The sequence below is a fragment of the Epinephelus moara genome, chromosome 3, assembly GCF_006386435.1.
Source record: "Epinephelus moara isolate mb chromosome 3, YSFRI_EMoa_1.0, whole genome shotgun sequence".
Classification (NCBI taxonomy): Eukaryota; Metazoa; Chordata; class Actinopteri; order Perciformes; family Serranidae; genus Epinephelus; species Epinephelus moara.
The window spans coordinates 21,783,873-21,808,057 of NC_065508.1; the positions used below are offsets into that span (position 1 = coordinate 21,783,873).

General features: G+C 41.8%; 1 protein-coding gene across 1 annotated transcript in view; it reads right to left on the minus strand.

Annotated features, from left to right (window-relative positions):
• med13a (mediator complex subunit 13a) overlaps nt 1-24,185 on the minus strand; it is a 111,742-nt gene that overhangs the window by 80,356 nt on the left and 7,201 nt on the right. The window contains exon 3 of the mRNA XM_050035193.1: nt 19,737-19,971. Coding sequence (XP_049891150.1) covers nt 19,737-19,971 — 235 coding nt within the window. The remainder of the gene's footprint in view (nt 1-19,736; nt 19,972-24,185) is intronic.

Genomic DNA, 24,185 nt, shown 5'->3' on the forward strand with positions numbered 1-24,185 from the left:
CAAATCTCGAGTGGTAAAAAGTGTTTAATTTAGCACCAAATTTGTGTAACAAACGGCTTCAACCCAATAAATGCTGCAAAAAATCTAAATAGCCATCATATGCTTCCATCATGAAGTTCTAAGTCCCTTTACAGTCTTTTAATAAGGGCCTAAATGAAATACTATGTTTATTGCAGATTAATGACAAGAAATGCTGGACACACAGTGACACCCCGAAAGATCGCCTGTTCTTGCTAAAAAAAAAAAAAAAAAAGACAAAAATGGGCCTATATGGTAGGGAGGGGGGAGGGGGTGGATTAAACAGCAAACATCACAAACTCAAAATTATTTCTGTTTTGAAGAAGGCACTTAAATTTGAGAAAACTGCCATTCTAACAAACCTATGTCTCCACTTCAGAGTATTTATATGAAGCTACTGTTTGCATGGATGACACCAACTCTGAACACAGTTTCACAATGACACTGACTAAAAACACTTAATGAATTCAGTCCTATGGATCACATTATGAAACACCTTGTAATTCAAGTCTGACAGACTGTCTGTATTATAGATGTAGCCACGAGCGATTATGTTTCTAATCAAACACACAGGTAACTCAGAGTAGGATCTTTGTGCATCCACTTGTAGGAACAATCAGTGAAGGAGAATTGTGACACGGTTTCCCCTCAGGCAATTCGATAAGCGTGACGAGCCATTTTCAAGGACCTGCCAGTTAACTCTGGACACCTTGATAGTGAAATTTCACATTTCCTGGAATGCAAAACAGTCAGTCATTTCTAAAGTGACATCTGGGAAGCATATCACAAAAACATCGTAAAACGGTCAATGTAAATGCAAACAAGAGTTTAGAGGTTAAGCAGAAACCTGCTGCGGCCTGCTTTTAGGCTGTGAAGGTTTCAGGTGCTTTCTGCTGTTTTGCACATTGAGTTTTAATACCAGGGTTTAAGAGTGTAACGGTACACAAAGTCACAGTTCAATAGAACCCTGGTTTTGTTTTTCGGTCCAGTGGGGAAAACCAAGATTTAAATCATTTTCATTTTGTTGTAAAAATTAATGTACTCAGACATTTACAAATGGCCAAAAAGTAATGTGTAATTAAATTAAATTAAAAGCAATAGCTGTGTGCAGCAAATTAATGTGCACACGAAACATTAAACATGTGGCTCTTACACATTGTGAGCATACAATTCTCAAAAATATCTGCTATGTGTAACAGTGTGTCTCCCACGGCCATTGACAACTCACTGCTTAAACACCATGGGTAAAAAGGATCAGTATCTCAGTCTGTTTCAGCCTCCCTTATATAATCAGCCACTGATCATTATCAGACAATATTCATTTTAAACAGTCTAATCTTTGTTCTCTACAAAGACCGATTAGATGATGCAAAGTACGTGAGACAATTTCTAACCACGCTGCTAACATGCAGACTATGATCTATGTGCATGTCCACCTGTTGGTCAGCGTCGAAAGTGTTGGTTATACGTGGGGAATGCCGATGTGAAACTGTAGTGTGGCAAGTAATAATTCAACCTGTGCTGTTAATATGTGAGATAAGTCTGACGAAAATGACAAACTTTGTCATGCTGTCATTTGGTTTTGCCTTAATTAGATTGACCGATATGTTCAACGTAATCCGAGGACTACAAAAGACTTGAGACTAAACAGTTTTCATTAACTAAAACTGTAATAAAATAGGGGTTCTTTGACTAAGACTAGGGGGCCATGTCCACCAAAGCAATTTTTTTAATGCTTTGCAATGACTGAGCCGCTAATTTACGCTGCGACGAGGCACTGGGCGTAAATTCTGCGCTGAGTACTACTAGTTGGTCTTTTTTTTCTGAGCGCCATGAGTTGAAATTTTTTTAACTTTGGGTAAAACTGCTGTGCTTGTCAATGTCACTCTAGCTGTTCAGTCATAGTGGAGGAGGGTCAAATACTGGAAAGGTATCCGTCACATCTTACAAAAGCTGAACAACAACAATGGAGGAGAAATATGTTTAAATACAGTATGTATATATGATGTTTCCTCTGATGAACACACACAGACTGGCAGGCTCGTCCTCTCCATGCATGCATCTACCTTGTGCCACCATGTTTACTTGCACAGATTTTTCAAATCATAGCCACCAGATGCAACCAACACATCTCAGTTGAAAAAAAGCTGCGCCTCCAAAGCACTCTAAAACGCTCCTTAGCTGGGCCTTTCCTGAGGAGCACCTGGCATTTTCAGCCTACGATGAGACTAAAATGTCCAGACTTTTAGTCAACTTAAACTTCACTAAGAGAAAATCAGGAGGAGGCTGACTAAATATGGCAAAAACTAACAAGGACATTTGACACAGGACAAAGACTAACTTGTAACACTGCAGAACACTGCTATGGTTTAAGATGTGTCTCTGACAGAGGAATATGTTGTAGATGTTGCTTGCTAATGAATAAAGTCAGTTCATGACACTTTCTCATCTCTTGACTTTGATACTTAATAAACAATGTTGTCAAGAATACGTAAATAAATAAATAATGCAACACAATAAATACAAGGCTTCAGATAGATCTTCTGATTGGTGATCAGTGATCAGCCCCAAAAACCCTGCTTGGTACACCCTCACCAGTGATGCCATAATTTACTGGGAAACCATGATGCTTTCAAACAGTTTTGGAAAGAGAAGCCAGACCAGCACAGTTTAGCTAACAGACAGAAAGCAACACACTGCCAACACTCAGGTACAACTTGCACTTTTGAGTTGCTGTTCCACACCTGCAAAGAGTCAGACTGTAATTAGACTGTGTTTGGCTCACAGGACCGTAATTATTTGGTTCATACGGCGCGCCGAACCACAACCAGTCACACGCCGATCTCAGTGTTCTCCTGTACCAATAAATGTACCGTTACACCCATATCAGAGTTGTTTTCTGAATCACATTCTGCGCTGGCCTGAATGCCGCTCTAATCTCATTAACAGCCACTGCTCCCATCTTACAGCACTTAAGCTCCTTTCAGTCAAGTCTCCAGCAAACATCTCCACAAGTGTGCCGTCTCCGCCTGAGCACAGGCAAAATAAATACCGGGTGTGACCCACCTTTCGTGTCAGCTTGGCGTGCTCCAGGGAAGCCCACGCCAGCCCAGGAGCAAGTTAATCAAAATGTATTGAATTATTAAGTGAATCCATGGCTTGCTGTTGTAATGCGGAGGTAGATAAAGATATTTTAAATTTAGATGATTCCAAGGCTATCAACATAGGAAATTACATTGATTTCCTTCCTTAAACAAGAGAGGCACCACGGGCCGTTTGCCAGCCTGGCAGGTCTGAAAAGCTCGTTTAAGGAGAGAGCTTCTGTTCTTTTGCTGAGTTTGAGCAAATAGCCCGCTATGTTGCATGGACATGATCATAAACATCTGCAGGAAATTTGTAAAAGGAGGAGTGTCAATTTTAATTTCAAAAAGAAAAAAGGTATACCCAACACCCCCTCAAATCCACTTTCAAATACCACAGCTCTATGAGACATGGGGAGTTCAGCTAGCCTCTAAAACATTACATCCAACCAGGGGAAAAACAACCTCAGGCTAGCTGCCAAGTAAAGAGGGCTACGTGCCCGATGGTTTTGAGAGCAACAAACTAATTCATCAGGTGCACACACATCTTGAGGGATAAGATCGGGAACACAGAAAAGCAGGGCAAAGGCCGGAAAAAGGAAGGAAAACAGCAATTTCCCATTAAAAATTTACAGCAACCGCAGAATAAAAATGAATCAACAACAGTATAAAGCTATTTCACTTTCTAGAAAAACATGCATGGGATCAAGAACGCTTTTCACCAAGTCTGCCTTGAGGGATCTGGCAGCTGGTCTGGCCATCCTGAGAGAAATGGCAGGCAAGAGGGCAAAAAGTCAACAAGAACAGAAAGCAAGAGCACTGAGGCTCTGACAGCAGATTAAGAGAAAGGACAAGAAAAAAAGGAAACAAAACAGGATTTAGGCCAAACTGCTGGCGGAAGAGAGAGATCAGTGCGGCTGGTAATGTTTAAAAGACGGGAAAACGAGGAGAGCAGCAGGACTCAAATTTATAGCAAGAGAGACATCAACCCAGCTTGCATTTTGCAGTTAAACCTTCAGTCCTGCTTCGGGACTCTGTGGATGATGGCTCCTCTGTAAAACTGGCAGAAATCTCCCCACACGTACTTTTACATCAACCGCCATGGTGATCCCATCTGCTTTCCTCTGCCAAGACCACATCTGCCCCGTGCCACCGCCTCCTCCTCCTCCTCTCTGTCACTTGTTCCTCCTTAGCCTCTCCCTCGAGCTCCGTGCAGCCCTTAAACAGGCGTCTGGTTTACATCAAGTGTTCCTAACGACCTCGCGTTCATCATGCAACGCCTGCTGCAACACTCCCCTCTTCGAACAGACAAAAAGACATTGCAGTCAAAGTCTAGGGTTCATTCTGACGCCAATGACATGACACTTGCTCACTGTGATTTGCAATGCAATTTCCTAAAAAGCTAATTTTGTAAACAAACCTAACATCCAGATCAGGTGTGACTCTGCTGTAGGACAGACAGGACGAGTTTCTCTGGACCCGACTTGCCACAACAACAAGGTAGCAACCCCAGAAAAGGTTAAAAAAAAAACACTTGATGAATGTAATCAAATTGTTTCCTTTGTTGCACTGGTCTTCTCAGGTCCTTGAGTGAAACCAGTTAAGACTTTCTGGGGACAAAATCAAGAACAAAAGCTTCAGCTTTCAACATTACTCGACATACCAACAAAAAAACCCCAATAACATTCAAAACGGCAGCATCTCATGACACTCCCCTGAATGAAAAACGACCTTTCACTACCAACAATCAGTCAACAGACTCTAATTTCACTGGTTGCAAAACAAATCGAAACACACAGATGTAGCCTACGTGATACCAAGTAGCTGATCTGTTGTAACGTGTAGGGATGCACGCGATTAGACGTCTTACGATTAAACATCTGTCCACTCGCTAGTTGGCACCAGAAATATTAGTCGGTTAAACCAATGTAGTGTTTTATTCATGTATAAAGTCACTTAACTGTCATGCAGCCACCCGCCACTAGTGGGTGCTACAGAGCCGTCAGACAGCGGTCCCCCTTCCCGCGGTAATGCTCGAGTAAAATGGAGTTTTAAAACAGCACGGTGGGAAATTGGAGAGATATACTTCAGCGGCATATAAAATCCGACATGGTTGTTTAAGATTGTGATTTAAGACTTCAAAGTGCTCTTAATGCACACAATATTTTTGGGACAATGTTTCAAATACTTAACAATAAATTATGCTAAATTTTGACTGTTTTCTGAGTGTTTTCCTTTTGTTAGACTTGTCGACTAGTCTTAATTAAAATTTTCCTTTCGTCGACAGGGAAGTTAGTCGTCAGGTAAATCCCTAGTAAAGTGTAGACCTAGCTTACAAGCGTAGCAGCTAGCATGCAGGAATGTTGGTGTGTTGCTTGACAAAAGTCCAGTCCCAGTCCAGCTGCAGAACTATCAGCGTCGGTGGAGCCAAATAAATCATGAAATAAATATATAAATCATAACCTGTTGTCGCTTTTTACTATTAATAAATAGCACTTGTAGAACTGTTGCATAAAAGTAATATCACACTTGAGATCGTTGTACTGAACATCAGCACAGCTGTGATCTGGTCAAAGGCTCGAGCTGTGGGCCTACAATTTTGGATTAAGATCTTTCCTGTTTTTTGAGGTTGGTGCGTATGCAGCCTTATTTTGCAGTCTTTATTGTTGGTTGACCAGCAGTCTCTTTGAGTGCTGCTGGACATGATTACCACTATGATGGAAATTCACCATGATCAACTTATTTTAAGTGTTTTTAACTTGATCGGCGATAAAATCGTTTATCATCCCGTCCACTTAGATCCATGTGCGACACTTAGATTTCAATACAGAGATTGCAAGCTGTATCGCAGAATTATTTAATTAACAAAACTATATTATCATACAATCTTATTTGGAAGTGAAAGCTGCGGAAACAACTGACAATTATTTTCATTATCGATTATTCTGCCAGTTATTTTCTTGATTCGGTTGATTCTTTTCTTGATATATCCAAAAATCAGTGACAATTGATTCATTAAATAGTTGATTATGATTATCATGAACTCTTTAGATACCTATTAATATTTAGTTGTTTTTTTAATCTGTGACCCAAAATTTTAACTTGATAACACATCTGTGAGTGCACATGGTGGGAGGGCGGGATGTGGTGTGGGGTGGTCAGTGCACAGGGCGAAAGATGAGTGGCCTCATTTAGACAAAGATTTATGAGCTCAGCTGATGGCTCGGACACTTTCATGTCTCTGCCTCCTGTGTAGCCGGCCCGGATGAGCTGACCTTTATAAGAGCTCTTAAGCGGGTGCACAGCAGCTTTATTAAGACTCCTCACATCTTCCTCTGGAGTAAGGGAGCACCTTTTGACACATAAGCGCACAACACCTCTCCTATAACACCCAGATACTTAACTTACGGTAATACCACAAAATGGCACATGGGTGTTTCTGGGGTCCGTATAAACCAACAAAAAAGTTAACAGATTTAGTCAAAGCAAAGGAATTTTCTTAGCCCCTCTCCCAGTTGCTCATCTGTGTATAAGCAATTAGAGCAGCAGTCGGTCATTAAACAGCAAGATTAATGCCTTGTGATCGACTGTGCTCTGGGGGATTCTACCAAGCCTGGCCAGAAGGTTTTCTCCTCTCCTCCACTTCCTCCTTATCTGCAAGGAAAGAGAGAGGGAACCAGTGGTGCTCTGTAAAGGCTCCATTACTAATTAATGAATATTTCTTGAGCAGAGGGGGAAAACAGAGATAAATAGAGAGAGAGGAGAGGGAGACTGCACCCATGGGCCAGAGCTGCACGCATGGCCGAGTCCCTGCGCTGTGCCAGTCAATGGAGATCTATCAGAGAGAGCTGGAGAGGGAGATGGAGCTGGAGGAAGAGAGGAAAGCGGAGGGTGGTTCACAGGCAGGAGATTAGCCCTGGAAAATTGATCCCCAAGCACAAAAGCCATCGGCCTCCTCTACTTTTTTCTCCTAAGAGCTGGTCTGGGTTTATCTATTCATCATTCTGTGTTGCACACTAAAGTTTAGAACCATCTTTGTAGGGGGGGGGGGGACCACAAATCCTGAGCCAAGGTTAACCACGTGTGTCACGGGCTAATTATATCTGATACACATCCATGGCCTCTCTGTGACCAAAGCCACTCTAACAAACACAACAAAGCTGAGTATTTCAGTGTTGTGTGGTAGTTATCAAATAGTATAAAAAATAAAAATATGTCATTTGCTTAGATGACTTAAAAACCCTGTTTCCACTAAGCAGTTTAGTTCAGTTCGTTACATAATCTAAAAAACGATTAATTGTGTGTTTCCATTGTCAAAAGCTGCAGCATTTCCCCTCTCTAGGTGCGTAACACACTGATCCGATACTAAGAGTTGGAGCTATAAACGCTGCAGTTCACTGATAGGTCAAGAGAATATTGTCACTCTTACTCAACCGGCATCTAATGCACCATGGACTATTTCAAAATATCAAATCGAACGGCAACAGAGACTTCTAACACTCCATCCTTTTTCTTTTTTATTCTGAAAATGTCAGCGTGTAACCCCATTTTGTGGACAACCATCAAGGCACAGATGTTCCTATGCATCGTCGGTGAAGAGGAAATACAGCGAGAGCTAGATGGAACAGTAACGCTATTGCTATCTAAAAATAGGTCCGCCTACTCTTCACACCGACACTACAAGTTTTTAGTCTGTTCATCTCTCGTCATCCTCTTTGCAGCAACATGTATGTAGTGGACTGAAAAAGCAATGGATTATATTTTTCATGTAGGCTACCTCAAGTTAAATTTTGAAATCTTTATAATCTATATAATTGAAAAATCAATACCTGGCACTGTGTGATGATACAATATTGCCACAAAAAATATTGCGATACTTTGCTCTATCGAATTTCCCCCCACCCCTACTGTATACGTTGGGAACACAAGACACATCTAGGGCTTAGGTGTTTGTCCATATGGGTTACATATAGTTTCTAAGGGTACTCTGCTGAAAGTGTCTGTTATGAGAAAATACAGATTTTACAGTATCAACAGGATGTATAAATTTTATTCTAGAAGTCACTGATTCCTGTCCCAGTTATTCATTCTGAGTCTACATTCCCACTTAATGGTACAGTACAGCTCTACTCAAGTTGACTAGACTCGCTCTTCTTTGGTTTTCCATTGGCGGAAGTTGTGAATAGTGCCTGGTACTTTTTTTTTGATTCCACCTTCGTCGAGGTTCCAAGTGAGCCAAGGCGATACTATGGAGGTGGAGTTAGAAAATTGCAGACCACTGCATGGTCAAAGAGAATCGCCACTTGCGTGACACATGACATCCTGCACAAACCCGCCATTTTTTAATAGCCATGGTACCATCAATAGGGTAGGGCTGCAGCTATCAATTCTTTTAGTAATCGGGTATTCTATCGTTTATTCCGGCGATTAATTGAGTAATCAGATAAGAAATACTGCGTGCTCTCATTAAATTACTTTAGCTTTATTTAAGGACAATAGTGATATATCAAAGAGAAAATAAGAAAAGTCTTTGAAATGAGAGAAATGAGCGACAAATTTGTTTCCTTTTTGTCAGGCAAATGACTGGTAATCAGTGTTGGGCAGCAGCTCAAAACAAGTAGCAACATAACGAATTAAACAGCATTCTCAGTAGCGTGGTGGTAACATCACTACTTCCTGAGTCAAAGAGCTTTTCAGTAGCAGAGTTAATTAGTTGACTGAGTAGTACCGCATGCTTCCACAAAAGTTACAAGGTCTTTTTCACAGGAAAAACTGCAGCGGACTGTTTTGCTGCGGAGGTCTGGATAAAAGTAAGGACAATAAAACTGAGGATAAGTTATGTGATTGACACCAGCACCACACCGAGGCATGCAGACGATCTGGATGCCACCCATCCCATATAATACAATGTCCGCCCGCACAACTCTGTTTGGTTGCCAATGAAATGATTCAGCAAGTGTCACGTTGAAGATGATGTCTGGTTGGTTTTACACTGTGGCACTTTGGTGATTAGCTGAGAATCCTGCCTACTACCCGCAGTGGAAAATGAAACAGAAAAAGGACCTAAGCCAAATCTTGCAATAGAAATGAGGCATAAGTCAGTTCTTAATTAGTTTTAGTTATATCCAGGACTACACAGTCCACTTTAAAGCTTTCGGATGCTCTTTGTCCATGTTTACAGCTGGACTGTGAAGATTTCAAAATCCAGTTTGACTTGGCTGTCCTAGTCGATAACATGTGGAAATTCTAAAGAGTGAGTGGCATTTCTCCTTTCTGAATCCTTGCCCGAGGCATCCACTGGGCTGCAGTGTATACAATGTGCCTTACATCAGTGTGGGACTGAATCTGTATCACATTCATTTTTGTGTGTCATCACTCCTGTCGCTATCCAAGAGAGCAAATGCGCTATTACAATCTCTAAAATAGGATTGCAAGTGCAGAGTCAGACAATCACATAACTGATGGCTTGACATTTTCCTGTAAGAATATGGCTCTGTAATAGACAAATGTGATCCTACATTTTTATAGTGTCAAGTCGTAAAGATTAACGCTTTAAATCCACAGGCAAGATTCTCAACGCAGACAAGTGAGAAAAAGCAGACACTAGTGCCAATTGGTTTATGGAAATGAAAGAAAGAGTGGCTGCACCAATCAAATATACATTACTCATTTAATTAAATACAATTGGTGTTTGAAAATCACAGCTGTTTAACTAAGAATACAATTTACTAAGAATAGGTAATAGTGATTTAAAAAAGGTACTTGTCAACGATTGCACGTCTGAAGGATATGTTTGCATTTCTAAACACATTTTGATGCCTGGTGTCAAACACACACACATACACCTGGCAGCAGTTTCAGAATTTTATTTTAGATTCAGAAACTGTTTCTTGTATTCGATACAACAAGGCAGGAATAGTCCCACAATTATATGGAGAGCAGGAAACAGATCAGTTTCTTTTCAGTACAGGCTCACTGCTGGTCAATAAAAGCGTGTGCCTAAAAGGTGTAAAGCTGCCAGTATACTCCATACCCCACCAATGGCATGTTGGATGGTCATATATTTTTAAACCCCCCTCTATTTTAGTTCATTACTCAAGTATTTCCGTGACTTTTCATGTGAACAACCAGGTAGTGTTGCCACAATACTGTATTTCTAACTTTAAAACAGTAATTTAAAAAATATGGATATTCAATACCATGGGGAAAAGCTGGCACTGAGGGAATACAAGCTAAAATTTTGATTAAAAGATAAATATAACGAGGCTATAACATTTTTCTTTTCTGGGTACGCAGCAGAATGACTGTAGTAAACATTAACAATGAGATCTAGCTAGAAAGTGCGGCTGGTAGAATTGATATATATTAATCAATATTTTTTTTAAACACTGAAACTGAGCGCAACACTGATATCTTCAAGGAGAGACTGTCTGAAAATGTGCGCTATGACCCCCATATTAAACAATGATCATGTCTCCCCTTTCTCTACAATGGCAGGCTTTTCACTCCTCCTTGGATTGGGGCCAATTGGGAGATCTATGAACACTTTTGATTTCCGATGGGGTCGTACGACACGTGGTACAAACTACTTTCCCAACTCCACCCTCAGCGTACCAACCAATGACTGTATATAAAGATGGACGATGTGTCTCCACTTCCTCCCACTGTACAAAATGAAGGTGACATCATATGGAGCCTGAGTCTGTGCATTGTGCAGTAGCATTGTCTGCGGTATCAAGTTCCCGCTGTCTGACCAATCAGGAGCAGCGCCATTGTCTGCAAGCACACCGAATGGTTCACACAGCTGTCAATCATGAGGCCAAACCCGCCAAACTTAAAGATGTTCTTGCTTCACGTTTGGGGAGTTGTCATGTCGTCCATCTGTTTTTTACAATCTATGGTGCCAACATGCCAATACCATGCCCATGCTGTTTTTTCCCACTAGTTAAAAGATCAAACCAGCAACTACATCTTTTTCTGTTTTAGGATTTAAGTCTGTTTAACACTAAATCAACAGCAGATCAAATCTTTCATCTGGGTGGCTCATTACACAGTCATTGTTTAAACAACAAAAGTCCAAGGCACTGACATAAAGAGCAGACATCATTTCAACAGATGTTTTGGTATTTGAATGCCTTGGAAGATTGTTGCCAACATCTGTATTCTGCAGGTAGTGCTTCAAACAGAGTATCTCTCACAGATATGAGGGCAGCTCAATAATTCTGAAGTTGTGAGTTCTTCACAGCAGACAGGAAAAAAAATAGTCAGACTTGTAAAACAGTGGAACCTTCAGCCAACACGGCCCTCACAGACTACTGAAATATACCCTTTGGAACTGGATATTCTACCCTGAGGTGCAGAGCAGGGTTGTTTTTATTTCACCATTGACTCAAATAGGCACAGAGGAGCAGTAGTTAAACAAGAACAAAAAAACAAACAAAAAAAATGTCCTATGAACTTGGCAAAGCTAGAAAAATTCCAAGAATTACTGCATACCAGCAACAACAAAAACAATTGTCAAAAGATCATTGTGGGAAAACAAGCTCACAGAGAGTTGCTAAATTAAGCTTTTCTTCCCTCCATCACTGGATGGATCCCAAACAATGTGATCATCAACCGGTGGAGGGGATGGACAATATAAATGCAGTCTTCTTCCCTCACCCACCATTTCTCTCTCTGGTTCTCTAGAGATCTGACCTAACACCCAGTAATGAATAGATGGGTGAGCTCATGGGACCACGGTGGAGATGGCTCGCTGATAACCTGTGCTGGGTAGCCTTTCCCTTAACAAGCCTTACTGCTCAAGGAAAGGAATATGCATGGACGGAACATGGACACTGAACTGGGAAACACCGGGACAGGTAGAACTTTTCCATTAGCACTTAGGCGCCAAGTCAACCCATGCCACATTGACTTGCATTTCCATTACCAGTTTAAACATGCCAAGTTGTGCCCGAGATGGACCATCTCCAGAGTTGGGTCAAAATGTGCCAGACCACCTACAAGCAGGTTGCAGTGACATCAGATGGGCTTCATCGCCATTCAGGGACAATGTGGCTTCAACATTCGGCGACATGTTTAAATAGCCTCCACTTCATCAGCTTCAACTGACTGTACTGTAACCACTCAGGGCAATTGCGTACTTTCAATTTACGCCCACTTAAAGCGATTGTTTTTGCCACTGACAGGTTCAGATTATTATTCTAAGTGTCTGATAACATTATGGAAAGGATTCCTGCATAGATAGACCTTGTCGTTAAAGAGTAAGATCCTTTATGTTTAACCAGAAACAGCCCTGATATCGCCATCACCAAACCCACCAGACTCCATCTAAATAAACAGCAATTTTAGCGTGTATAGAGCCAGCATATTTTCACGTCTTTACCCTTGAAACTTCATTGACTCAATACAAGCGCGTCATCAGTTTAAGACACACCTTCAAGCGGGTAGCCCTGCTGTATGGAGATGCAAATCCCTGCCACACTGGGCCGACAAGCCGAGTCAAATCAAGTTCAGCCAAGCCAGCGCATGTGTATGGAAAGGGCTAGCGGTGCTAGACTGCCAGCAGTGGAAGCCCCAGTGGGACTCATACAGGGGAAGGGCACTATGTAGGGTGGGAAAAGGGACTGGGACGGACTAGTAAGAAATGTACCACGGAACAATTACCCTCACAGACCGACATCCATTCCTAATTTCTATGCAAAAAAAGATCAGTGGGTCTCTGAGGGGAGGAAAAGGCAGCCATTTATCTTTCGCTTTGGATGCCCCTGGTCAGGAGATTCCAGCAGCTTTTGAGGGGAGATGACGATGAAGAGAACGTGGCATTTGCATAAGAATACATGCCTATACTCAACCAGTGGGAGGGGGGGGGGCCAGCCGTTTAATTCAGCACTCACTTGTTGGGGAATAATTTCTGTGCATGGCCAGGGGAAGATTAGAATTGGTTTTCTCGTTGTGTTAGTGCTAGCAAGGCGGGTTGTCCAACAGTGTAGAGAAGGGGCTTGGTGGTTACCCTTACCCTTCGTTCAATGGTGATTAAGTGTCAGACTTAAAAAGATCCCTCAAGTTTTCCGCCCTTCACTACTCTCCTCTCTCTAGCTCACTCCTTCTCCCCTCATCTCCCTGGAGAGAAGGGATTACTGGCACACTGGTATACAGAAATGGCACTTGCTCAAAATTAAAAGACTTTCACAGGCCGCTAATCTAATGAGGGTGGAAGGGGGTGGGGGGGGGATGAGTAAGCGCCATTCCAGCTTGCCGAAATGAAAAGAAAAGAGCGGATTTTCATGTTTACCGCCAACATTGCACGAAGACTAAAAAGAGGCTGAAAACCCAAAAGGAAAAGAAAGCTTTTTATTCCCAAGACAGGCTAGGACCAAAAGGCAAAAAAATCCATCGAACTAGTGGGGGAAAAAAATGTGTGGCAGTTCAAAGGCGAAAACAGTTGTGACAATCCAGTTGAGTGCACGGGTCAGGCTGGTCCTGCCATGGTCTGCCCTGGCAACGCTAGCTGGTATTTGTCGATTCGCACCTCCTCAGGCAGCCAGGAGAGTCCGCAGCAGACTGTCAATCATCATCCTACTTTTTGCAAACACTCTGCCAGAGCAGTGAAGTTCAATCCTAATCTTCAGGACCAAGAAAACCTTCAGTATTTTTATTCTATCAGCATTCAAGTGACATCCCCTTATTTCACAATTAATCTGGAGCAGGAATCTGGTGCCATAGGAGAGGGATTGGCTGCAATCCACTGCACTAAGGGCCAAGTTATGCTAAATAAGGACCGGTTTGTGCAAGGTGCTGTGCAACAGTGCGGAAGGCAAAGGTGTTATCAGCTGTTCAGAACACACACACTTGAAGGCAGGGTGAAGAGCTGATTGCCATAAACCAAACTCACAGAGACAGGGTAATGGTGAGCAGAACGCTGTCACGAGTGTGTTTAAACTTTTCCAAACTTGACAAGTTGGCTAGGACAATATGTCCAGCATCAAGATCACACGCTCTCATGTTTATCTATGCAGCTGCACTGGCTCGGTGCAGGATTGCATCTCAGCTGCGCCTCACAAGCGTAACCGCAACATGAAGCGCCAAGCCTCAAGTCTATTTTTTCCAACAATGTGCGCGTGAACACAAGGTTGATGCCCAATGAAACACCACTTTGTTAATACATTACTGCATTTTAATGATGTCAAAACTAACAATCTATCTATCTATCTATCTAGCATATTGATGCTAAATATATGAAACAGTTTCAATGCTCATTTTTGCAGGTTGATACAGCGATACCAGCTGTGCTTTCTCGCTCTTTCTTTGTGTTTATTACAGTCAATTTGCTGTTAACTGCTACTAACCAAGAAAAGAAAAGTCATTGTTGTCATGCCATGGCCTTGTTATATTTGTCTTTTCATAAAAATGGTAAGCTCTCAATGTCAATTTTTCCGTAGGGATATTGAAATGGTATCAAACATCAATATTTTTCAAGGTAGTATATCCATTTTAGAAAACAGTATCGTGACAGCACTACTGCAATTAACTGTACTTCCTCGGAGACACACATGACAGCATTCTCAGGCTATGCCCTGGTGACAGACTGACAAGCTGGAGGTTGTAAGAACGGGTTAGGGAGGTTTGGGAGAGTTTCCGTTTGTGTGGAGTGTAAAATATTCTCAATAAATAAGAATGAACTGAACTGAAATGACATGTTTTGCCCCTTTCTACTACACAAAAAAAACCTGCTAACACCCGCTAACATCTGGCTTTTAAATGAAATGGTAAAGGTTTTAATCAGCATTCACACCCGGGTCAAATGACTCTGCAGTTGTCACAGGTATTTATCGCCTCCAGCTCTGATTAGCATCTGCGGGAATACAACACGCAAGTGAATGCTCTAATTTTAGCTCCTTTATCGGCGAGATGCAATGATGCGCCACCACAAAATACCACCGAAGCAGAGCTCAAACATCGGTCCAAATTAGTCTGCACCAAGTTTGAAAGAGATACTGAATAAGTAAGAGATATATAAAAAGAAGTAACCACAGTCATTTTTTATTAACTTGTTTTCCGGCCTGATTGTGACGTTGAACGTGACACACCAAAAAACCCAACACATACACAGAAAGGCATACTCGTCTGCTGCAGAGCCGTGTACCTAGCTCTGGTCTACTGGCAATGGGAAAGAAGTCTGTAGCCTATTTTTGGTGGGTTTACCTGTGTTTAAAAACACGCGTACATGTGCTAATTTTGGTGGAAAAGGAGTATTTATCACAAAGAGAATAAAGCGCTGAACTATGGTACCCCTGGGTAGCTTTTCCAAATTCCAGGTACTGGTATCAAATATGAACAGTACCCAACCCTAAAAATGACACTAGACACTGACGCTGTCGTGTTACATGACACACATCTTTTGCTTCTGGAGTGACGGCATGCTAGCATTGTGTAGTTCAGTTTTAAAAAGGAAATCCAGCATAATGGTGGACCTTCTTTACAGCAGTATTGTGGAATCTCTGTGTAAAAAGGGCAATAGAGAGGGGGAGGCGTGATATTGTTTGAATACGACGACAACAGTGCATATTTTCAGATGATCTCCTTTGGAAGGCATTCACAGTGTTGCACTCAGTTGTTCAATTAAAAGAGCCAGAAATGACCGTGTAAAGAATTTTAAAATAAAAAGAGAGCTAGAGAGAGTAGTTCAAACCCTGGCTCCTTTCTACTTCTGCACAGCTGGCCAATCATGGCGTGTAGTGGGTGTGAATGTCAGATTGACGGTTTGGGAAATCAGTAACAGAAAATTGCCAGACATAGGTTCAATAAGCTATTTGACCATCTGACAAGCAGCTCTCACGGAGCACACTTAAAAGAAGACACAAGCATCACCTCTCCAGTGGTGCAAACAGGTGCATGTATTCAAGTAAAGCCATCTAGACAGAGGTCCTGACATTACTCCATCCATGTCTCAGCTGTGTTATCAGGTCTCAGGACACACCATCCTGAACAGACTGATCAGCAGCTGCAGAGCTGAGGTTGAGCGAGAGAAAGAAGCCCTCTGGCTGACTTTAGATCCATCTAGAGAGACTGCTCTGCTTCATTTCACTGGCAGAGCCCCACAGCAGCTACAGGAGGGGGAGAGGCTCAAGAAGCAGGAGGAAGACGTCTTCCACTAGAGAGGAGGGGAGCAGCAGCTTCCAAAACAGGAAACACGGATTACACCGCCCATCTGGGAGCCACTGACACTGTGGAGTCAGGGTGCAAAACACTTGAAGAACAAGGGCAGTGGGGAATGTGAAAAATCTCATCAGGTGCTCTGGGTGCATGTCTCCGTGACTGTCTACGTCAACGTCATTTCCAAGAGGAATAGATGTGGTGTTTTAATAAAAATTCAAAGAATCTGAAACAAGAGCTGCCAAAAAATGATTCATCATTTTGTTTTAAAATACCTGGAAGGAAAATGCAGCGCAGGTTTTCTGGTCAATATTCAATTATATAATTTCTATCTCCTGAAACACAAACAAATTTAACGTTTAATCTCCCAAAGCCAGCGTTAAGAACACAGCACTGACTCTAACAATTTCCAAATATAGATTCTCCATACCACCCCCTCCCACTTGAAATGTAGCACACTCTATTAGAGGGCCTGAGCCAGACGCTTCAGGTAATTACCAGGACCCGTTAGGCCTGAATGAGCTGCCCATCGTTGCCTTCAGCTCCCATTTTGAGTCCACTTCAGGCACAATGTCCCATAATGAAGGAGGGTCACAGACGGGCTGTGCTTGGCTCAGACTCCAAAGTTCAATCTACATGGCAGAGAGCATGAATAAAGATGGCCTTTTCCATCTTCCATTGCTAATGTTACTGTTACTGAAGAGGGAAAGGAAGAAGGCGGGGGGTGGATGCATTTGCCTCGTTTCTGCATGGCTGCTCCTGCATGCTGTGTTTCTCACTCAAGTTATAATCGGAGCTCAGTTACCTTCTTCTTCATCCTCTGTGAAATGGCACTATATGACTTCAGATTACTTGCTCTAACTCGTCAAAATAAAATGCACAGTGCTGCTTCATCTGCTGCAGGGCAGCGGCCACTTAAACCCTCTCTCAAACACGCATGAAATAATGAGACAGCATGATGCCCAGTGTCCCCAGGGGGAGGGAGTTGCCCTACAGGTGTTGGCACTACCAGCCAGGCTGGCTAGCTTATCAGTCAGATGAGGGTAAGGAGTGGGGCATTAGGGAGCTATCAGATTACACAGATTTTAACACCTCCCTGAGGCTCTCACTCACAGGGTACCTCCCCTGTGCCTACCTGACAATCAAGCACTGAAATCTGTATCATTTTTCATTGTACAGCCAATATCGTATCTTGACAGAGTGATCGATGTTCAAGTGCTTCTTTTACAAAAGCTGCAAGCCCTCTACACTTCCCGTTATCTTTTACAGCCATCACTCCTTTAGCTTTATAACCTTGAATGAATCTAACAAAAGCCGCATTGGTAGTGGAGGTGAATTTCATATTCATGACTTATTTTTCTTGCCAGAGCAGAGACTCAGAAATAGAATAGCAGTCATCTCTCTCCCTGTCTTTAATCATCTAATCTGCCAAAACAGCAAGAAAACTAACTTGGCTGATTATCTGCCTAACTATCAGGGTCGTACTGAATGTCATCTTCTTATATTTAAAGCTTCTATTGAGGTTTTTTCGAATGAAACTTTTAATGTCTGCTGTCCTATTTTTTGAAGGGTGTGGGACACAAAATATTAAGACATTTTAAAGCTAATTTTTAACAAAATAAAAGGCAGAATTTTGGACAAATCATCTTTTTCTTATTAACTTTAAAAGTAAGTATAAAGGTATGTGGTATGTTCAGAGTTCCTACAGCTTAAGGCAAGATGGATTTATAACTTTTAAAGGCTTTTTTAATGCGACTTGACACAAAAATCAACCAAAATTAAAGGGGGAAAAAAAGAACAAACATGAACTATTTTAATAAGGGATAGGCACAATTTTGCCAAAATGTTTATTGTGACATAAATCATGACCTCTTTGGTCAAATTAAAAGTTAGATGCTATAAATTATAAGATTACAATGCAATGCCAATTAAAAGGAAATCATAAAATCATGCTTCCCATGTCTTTGCATTTTTAAGACTTTTGAAAGATTGATTTTAATACCAATTAAGATCTTATTCTTACATTCATGAATTAAATGTTTAGTAAGAATTTTTAAGGATCCACAGACTCATGTAGGGATATGGTTATTAGAGTGAGCATAGAGAGGTTAAAGGGTGGGACTCACCAGAGGCCCTACCATATGATATTATCATAATATTTAATTCACAATACAATATCATTACGGCTTTAAACATTTTGCTACATGCTAAGAATTTAACATATATTAAGATATATAACCTTTTTCAACTGCAAATCATGTCCCCAAAGAAAAACTTTATCTTTCTAAAACATATGCTGACAAAGTTTTCGGTCTGTTCATCTCACCTCAGTCATTTTTACAGCAGCAAAATGTATCTCATGGATGGACAAAGCGATTGATTTTATTATTATAGCTAACTGCCAAAAATTGAATTTGTATTCGCAGTATAAATAACGCGTATCAATGCAATATTACCACATGAAATGTTGTGAAACTACCCTTAATTAAGTTGTGTGGTAGGTTTAAAGATTTGTAACATCAGAAATGTGCAGTGTCACAACGAACAGCTTGACTCATTTTGACAAAAAATAATTAAAAACTGGATAAATGAAATCAGAGTGGCAATTAAGACCTCACAAATTATTACTAAATTAAGACAAATTTAAGATCATTTAATGACTTTTCAGGCCCAATATTTATGTGAATTTAAGACATTTTGGAGCTTTTTGAGGAATTGCAGACACCCTGATTTTATGATGTAATCACCATTCAAAAAGAAAAGACCTTGGACAAAAATTCTCAACTTGAATAAAGTGATTCATCAAATTAAATGAGTCAGGCTTTTTTATGAGATCAACTTTTTAATTAATATATGTAATTATTTATGGTGCTGTTAGATTGCTGCAAGACTGACCTGTTAATACAGGCGCAGGAGAACACACAGTTTAGTGACCACGGTGAGAATCCTGCTTTTTGAAGGGCTAAACGCCAACTAATATGGAGTGAAGCAAAATGTTCTGTTGGATTAAAATGTGTTTTGAATTTTGGAAATAATTACATCTATCTTTTTTCAATAATTATTGACTTTAAAACGCTCTGGAGTTACTGGAAATGTTTGGATCAAATGAGTCGGAAATGCCAAGTTTGAACTGAACGAATAAAGACTTGCAAAAAAGCAGCATTCGAATGTCAACTTTCTGTCTCAAGTTTCGAAGCTTCAAACTATTCGGTACAGCCCTAACTATCATGCAGCAGCAGGGTAAAGTTACTGCTCCTCAACTATAAGAACCAGCTCTGTGTCGAGGAGCACTCTCCTTGTTCCCTTGAACTCAATCACTGAATCCCTACAAGCACCCTGGGTGTTGTTCAGCAACTGACCCCGACCTCTGACCTCCAAGTAGTAAGAAAGCTGCATAAAGAGGATGTACCTGCACAGCTTAATAAAACATGCACTGCTTTTTCCAAATGTCATGCCCTTATGTGTATGCCGAGGGGTCCTCACCTGCAAGCTCGTGGTGGATGAGATCAGCGAAGTTGGGGTCGTCCCCCCACCAGAAGAGCCAGAGCTCCCTCCGCCCCTGCCGCTGACTGCGCCGCCATACGCTTAGCACGTCGGCCTTCAGGCAGCGGCTGAAGCTGCATAGGATGGGGTCCTCCTCCGTCACTGGGAAGAGGATGGGCGCAGAGGTGGGACCCTGCCACACAAACCTCTTCCATTTGATCCCTGTCAAGTCAGCCTGCAAGACAAGGGAGGGGGAGAGAGGGGGAGAAAGAGACTGTCAGTGTGCAGAGTCGCTGCTTCAGGATCCACTCAGCACCTCAGAGTAAACATGTGCTGAGCACAGTGTAAAGAGGAGGTATTAATCCTCTTTTATGGGGCAGTTCACCCACCAACTACTTTTGACAACAACACACCCGGGCTGTCAAAACTGGGAAAAAAGAACAAAAAACAGAGAAAATGGGAAGATTGAAAGATAGAGAGATACACAATAGATTATGAGAAAAAAGAGCACCATTGTGTGTTGATAAAAAGAGAGAAATTGCCCTTAAAATCTGAGATACTTTGTATCTGTGTTTGTTTCTGTGAAGAACTGTGTACTTGTGCTTCAGGTGCTTTCAATATCACCATGAACAACATGTTCGAAACACAAATAAGAAAAAACGAATGCTGGTAAATGTGGTCTCACCACCTTAATCCTCATTATTGGTGAGTGCTGGGGGGGTGGGGGGGTGCTTTGCCTTTCTATAAACGCTGTCTGGCTTTTATGGAGAGAACAAAACACACAGGAAAAAGCCTCATAGGCAGTAAATCACTGGCGGGGTTATTAAGTGTTAAAGCAGGAACATTACGCTCCAGTGCTAGCTAGCACTGCTGCTTATCATCCAAGCGCCGACAGACTACCCATGTCTACCTAAACACATGCACACAGACACACACTAACTACCACAGAACGCACACGCGACGCCTTAGGCGCTCATCCCCATTTCCGCTGGCAATCTTGGTCCTCTATCTATCCTTGTAGACATTTCAAGTAATCTGTGCGAACATAGGCTGTTCATTTTCATGCCGTTTAGTCCTATTCCGTTCAGGCTGACTTGGCAAGCTGTCCCTCTGTATATTCAACCAATTAATCCATTACAATTCAGGGGATATCTTAACTCAAGTGCAGAGGTACTGAGCCTGAACAAGTGATTACTCGTGGCTGTGGCGAGGCAGTGGTCTTTCGCTGTGAATGAGTGGCTGGGAATAAGCTGGGAGATTTGTGGTGTTAGTTGTGATGGTGGTGGTGGTGGTTGAGGGTAGGTTGGGGACTGTCAAAACAGAGCGTTGTGTTGCGTCAGCTGGAGCAGAGCTGGATCACAACAAGTTAGTGAGCAGTAGTAAGCACACACAGATGGGCAAATCATTAATTAACCTAGGTTTTTAACAATAACAACAATGGAGGGGAAATTAAAATTAAACCAACACAGAACAGTGAGTCCATCCTCTCTCCCTATGTGCTTCAGCTTTCCCTTAATCCAGAGCAGGTTCTCTGACTTGTGCCGACATTTTTACTTTCGTAGCTATTCTGTATTGACACAGCCAAAGTTTTCAGCTGAACTATCGCTTCACCACTTATTGCACCTCATTGCCCCTCTGTGTTCTGCATTTAACTATGAAAAGTATTTTATTTATTTTAAAACAACGTCATCTTTGTCATTTAAGAAGAAACAATATAGAGCGATGCAGGAATGAGTCTTAAAACCTGGAAATTAGTAAGCATTTATGCACTTCCAGTTCCCTCATCTCAGAAATTTTGAATGAGTTTTTGAATGATGCCAGAAACAAAGTTCTGCAACATAAAAAAGGTCAGTGAATATACCAATAATCTATTTTTGAAGCTTTTATGTGTCTAAAAAAAGGAAGTTGCTTAAGGTTTCTAAATGAGACTACAGAGCGTCATCACGCAGAACACAGCTTTACTGCGGTGGCAATGTAAGAGTCATGCAACTGCGGTGTAGTTTGTTTATGGCCTAACGTTAGCCTTTTGGTTCTGGTGGTAGCATTTATGCTTAAAAAAACATAAAAGTGGTGTTCATTTGTGAAGATGATCTTGCTGAACAAAATCAGGGCAGCTAACTTTCAGGTTGGTCTTCCCTGCAGCACTCTGTACCTAATAATGGCCCACCAATAAAGCTTATTCACAAAGCACTGAAATCAGGATAAATAGCAAAATAGCAAAAGCAACAACAGGTGACGATAATATCGCATATCACGCTGTTGAACCACCCTCAATTACTGCAGGGTAAATTCTTTTACAGCAACAGTCCTAACACCACAGCAGCATACAGGCCAGTTTATTATTCCACAATTATGAAGTGCACACTGTACGCATCATCAGTAAACAGAAAGCATGTGTTTAATTTGTTCTCCACCACTAACTTTAAAGAAAAACGCGCACAAAAGCCTGACGTGTCATCATAACTTAACGCAGCAGTTGTCAGGAAGCATGATCAAAACATGATAATCTCTGATGCACAACCTAAGGAATTCAAAAGCCGCAACACACGCTGAGGACAAAGCTCCAAGGTGCAGACAGCAGAGCTGGGTCTGTGTGTAACTACAGAGCTGCAGCAGTTAGGCTGCTCCTTCCTGCTGCTGGAGTGTGAGAAGCAGTACAGTACACCTGCATCTCGCTAGGAAACATCTGTGCACACAATGCAAAGGGAGGGCGGGGAGAACGGTTAACTGTGAAACCAGATCATAAGCGGTACAGATAGGCAATTAGCAAGCGAACACCCCCGTCATCTTACTGACCGTGGCCAGTCCCCCGGTGGTATTGTGTGCTCCATCGTGTAAAAGGTTTTGTTCGTAAGTGGATATTGGATAGATATTGGTTTCACACTTTTAGACGTGATTATGTGCTGCACACAGACAGCCAGGCATCAAACTGGTGACAGGGGACTGAAACCTTGCTTTGAATAACATGACTCTTATTCAAATAAGTATTTCGGGAACTCCTGCCACTCTTTTGTAGCCAAATCCACCACCTCAAGTTGTATTTATATCACTCATTTGCATCAATGTTTTAATACATGCTTTTTATAATATCCAAATGTACTTGCTTTGCCCTTAAAAATCCACTTCATGTTTTAACGTTAGCTCTTAACCGACCTAACTGTAACCAAGGACCACTTAATATAAGGGAGATGCACGTTGTCAGTGCTCTTAGAGGCCAGATCTAATGCAGCAGTGAACTAGAGTGGATACAGTTACAACATAATTTCTTGACATTTTGTTATTGTCGAGGCAGAGTGCATTGTCTTGTATTTGCATCAAGATCAAGTCATATTAAAAACCCTTTCACATATATATACATATATATATATATATATATATATATATAGAGAGAGAGAGAGAGAGAGAGAGAGAGAGAGAGACGGTTAAGAGGCCTCTCAGCCTAAACACTTCTTACTGTATCCTCTTCCATGTAAACGATATATTTACAGGAACAAAAAGAAGCAGCGCAATGCAAACTGCTGTCTATCTAATCTTGAACCATCAAACCTGAGTACAGACAGTATGCAGTTACAATCTGCTCTGAGACAATTAGACCATTAATTGATTAGTCTGTCACAGGGTTGGGCGATATGATGGGATATACTGTACGACAGGGAAAATGCATCCATTGGAATAGGTTTGGAAATACCGTTACTACCGCAGGAGCTATTTGAGGCAAGCTATCAAGCAAATCAAGACTGGATTCTCGCGTGATCTTGTGAGTACAGCTGCCTTGCAAGGCCCCCTGATTTGGGCAGAGAGTGAAGTTGAAAAAACAGAAACTTGTATCACAGTCAGTTTTGGTTAATTTTGTTTTTGATTGCCTGACAACCATTAAACACAATCTAACCAATTAATTTTTAAGACAAAAGCAAAATGCCATGAGATTCAAGACGCCTTTCCTTCATTGACTCAGTGAGCTTTAGCACCAAATTTCAAAGCACTCTCCATTTAGAGGTGGTGAAATTGCAATGTCTGGTGATATGAATGTCTTGCCTTTTATTTCATTTTCTGTCTGCTTTGCTGACGGACAGCTTGCTAGCTGCGTTAACATAAGGTCTGCAGCCGACCCTCTGGTTTCTACTAGTTAGCTAACATTAGCTTTGGCCGCTCTGCACTGCGCATTAGCCGGATCAGGTGGGAGCTAATCAGTGGCACCGCTAATTTGCAAAAACGCTGGTGTGCTGTCCTGGTGGCGAGACAGCATTGCTGCAGAAACATGGTGGTCACCCTCTGGTCTCCACATAGGTAGCTCCTGTGAGTGAGCGGCTTTCCATGCTGACACTGCTAATGGTGCTAACAGAGGTGACAGTGATGCTAAAGGGGGTTCGCGGCTCAAACTTGTGCTGGTGCTCACACGGGCGACCTGGGAGGATACTGGAGGGTCAGCACAATGTTTCGTCTCTAACG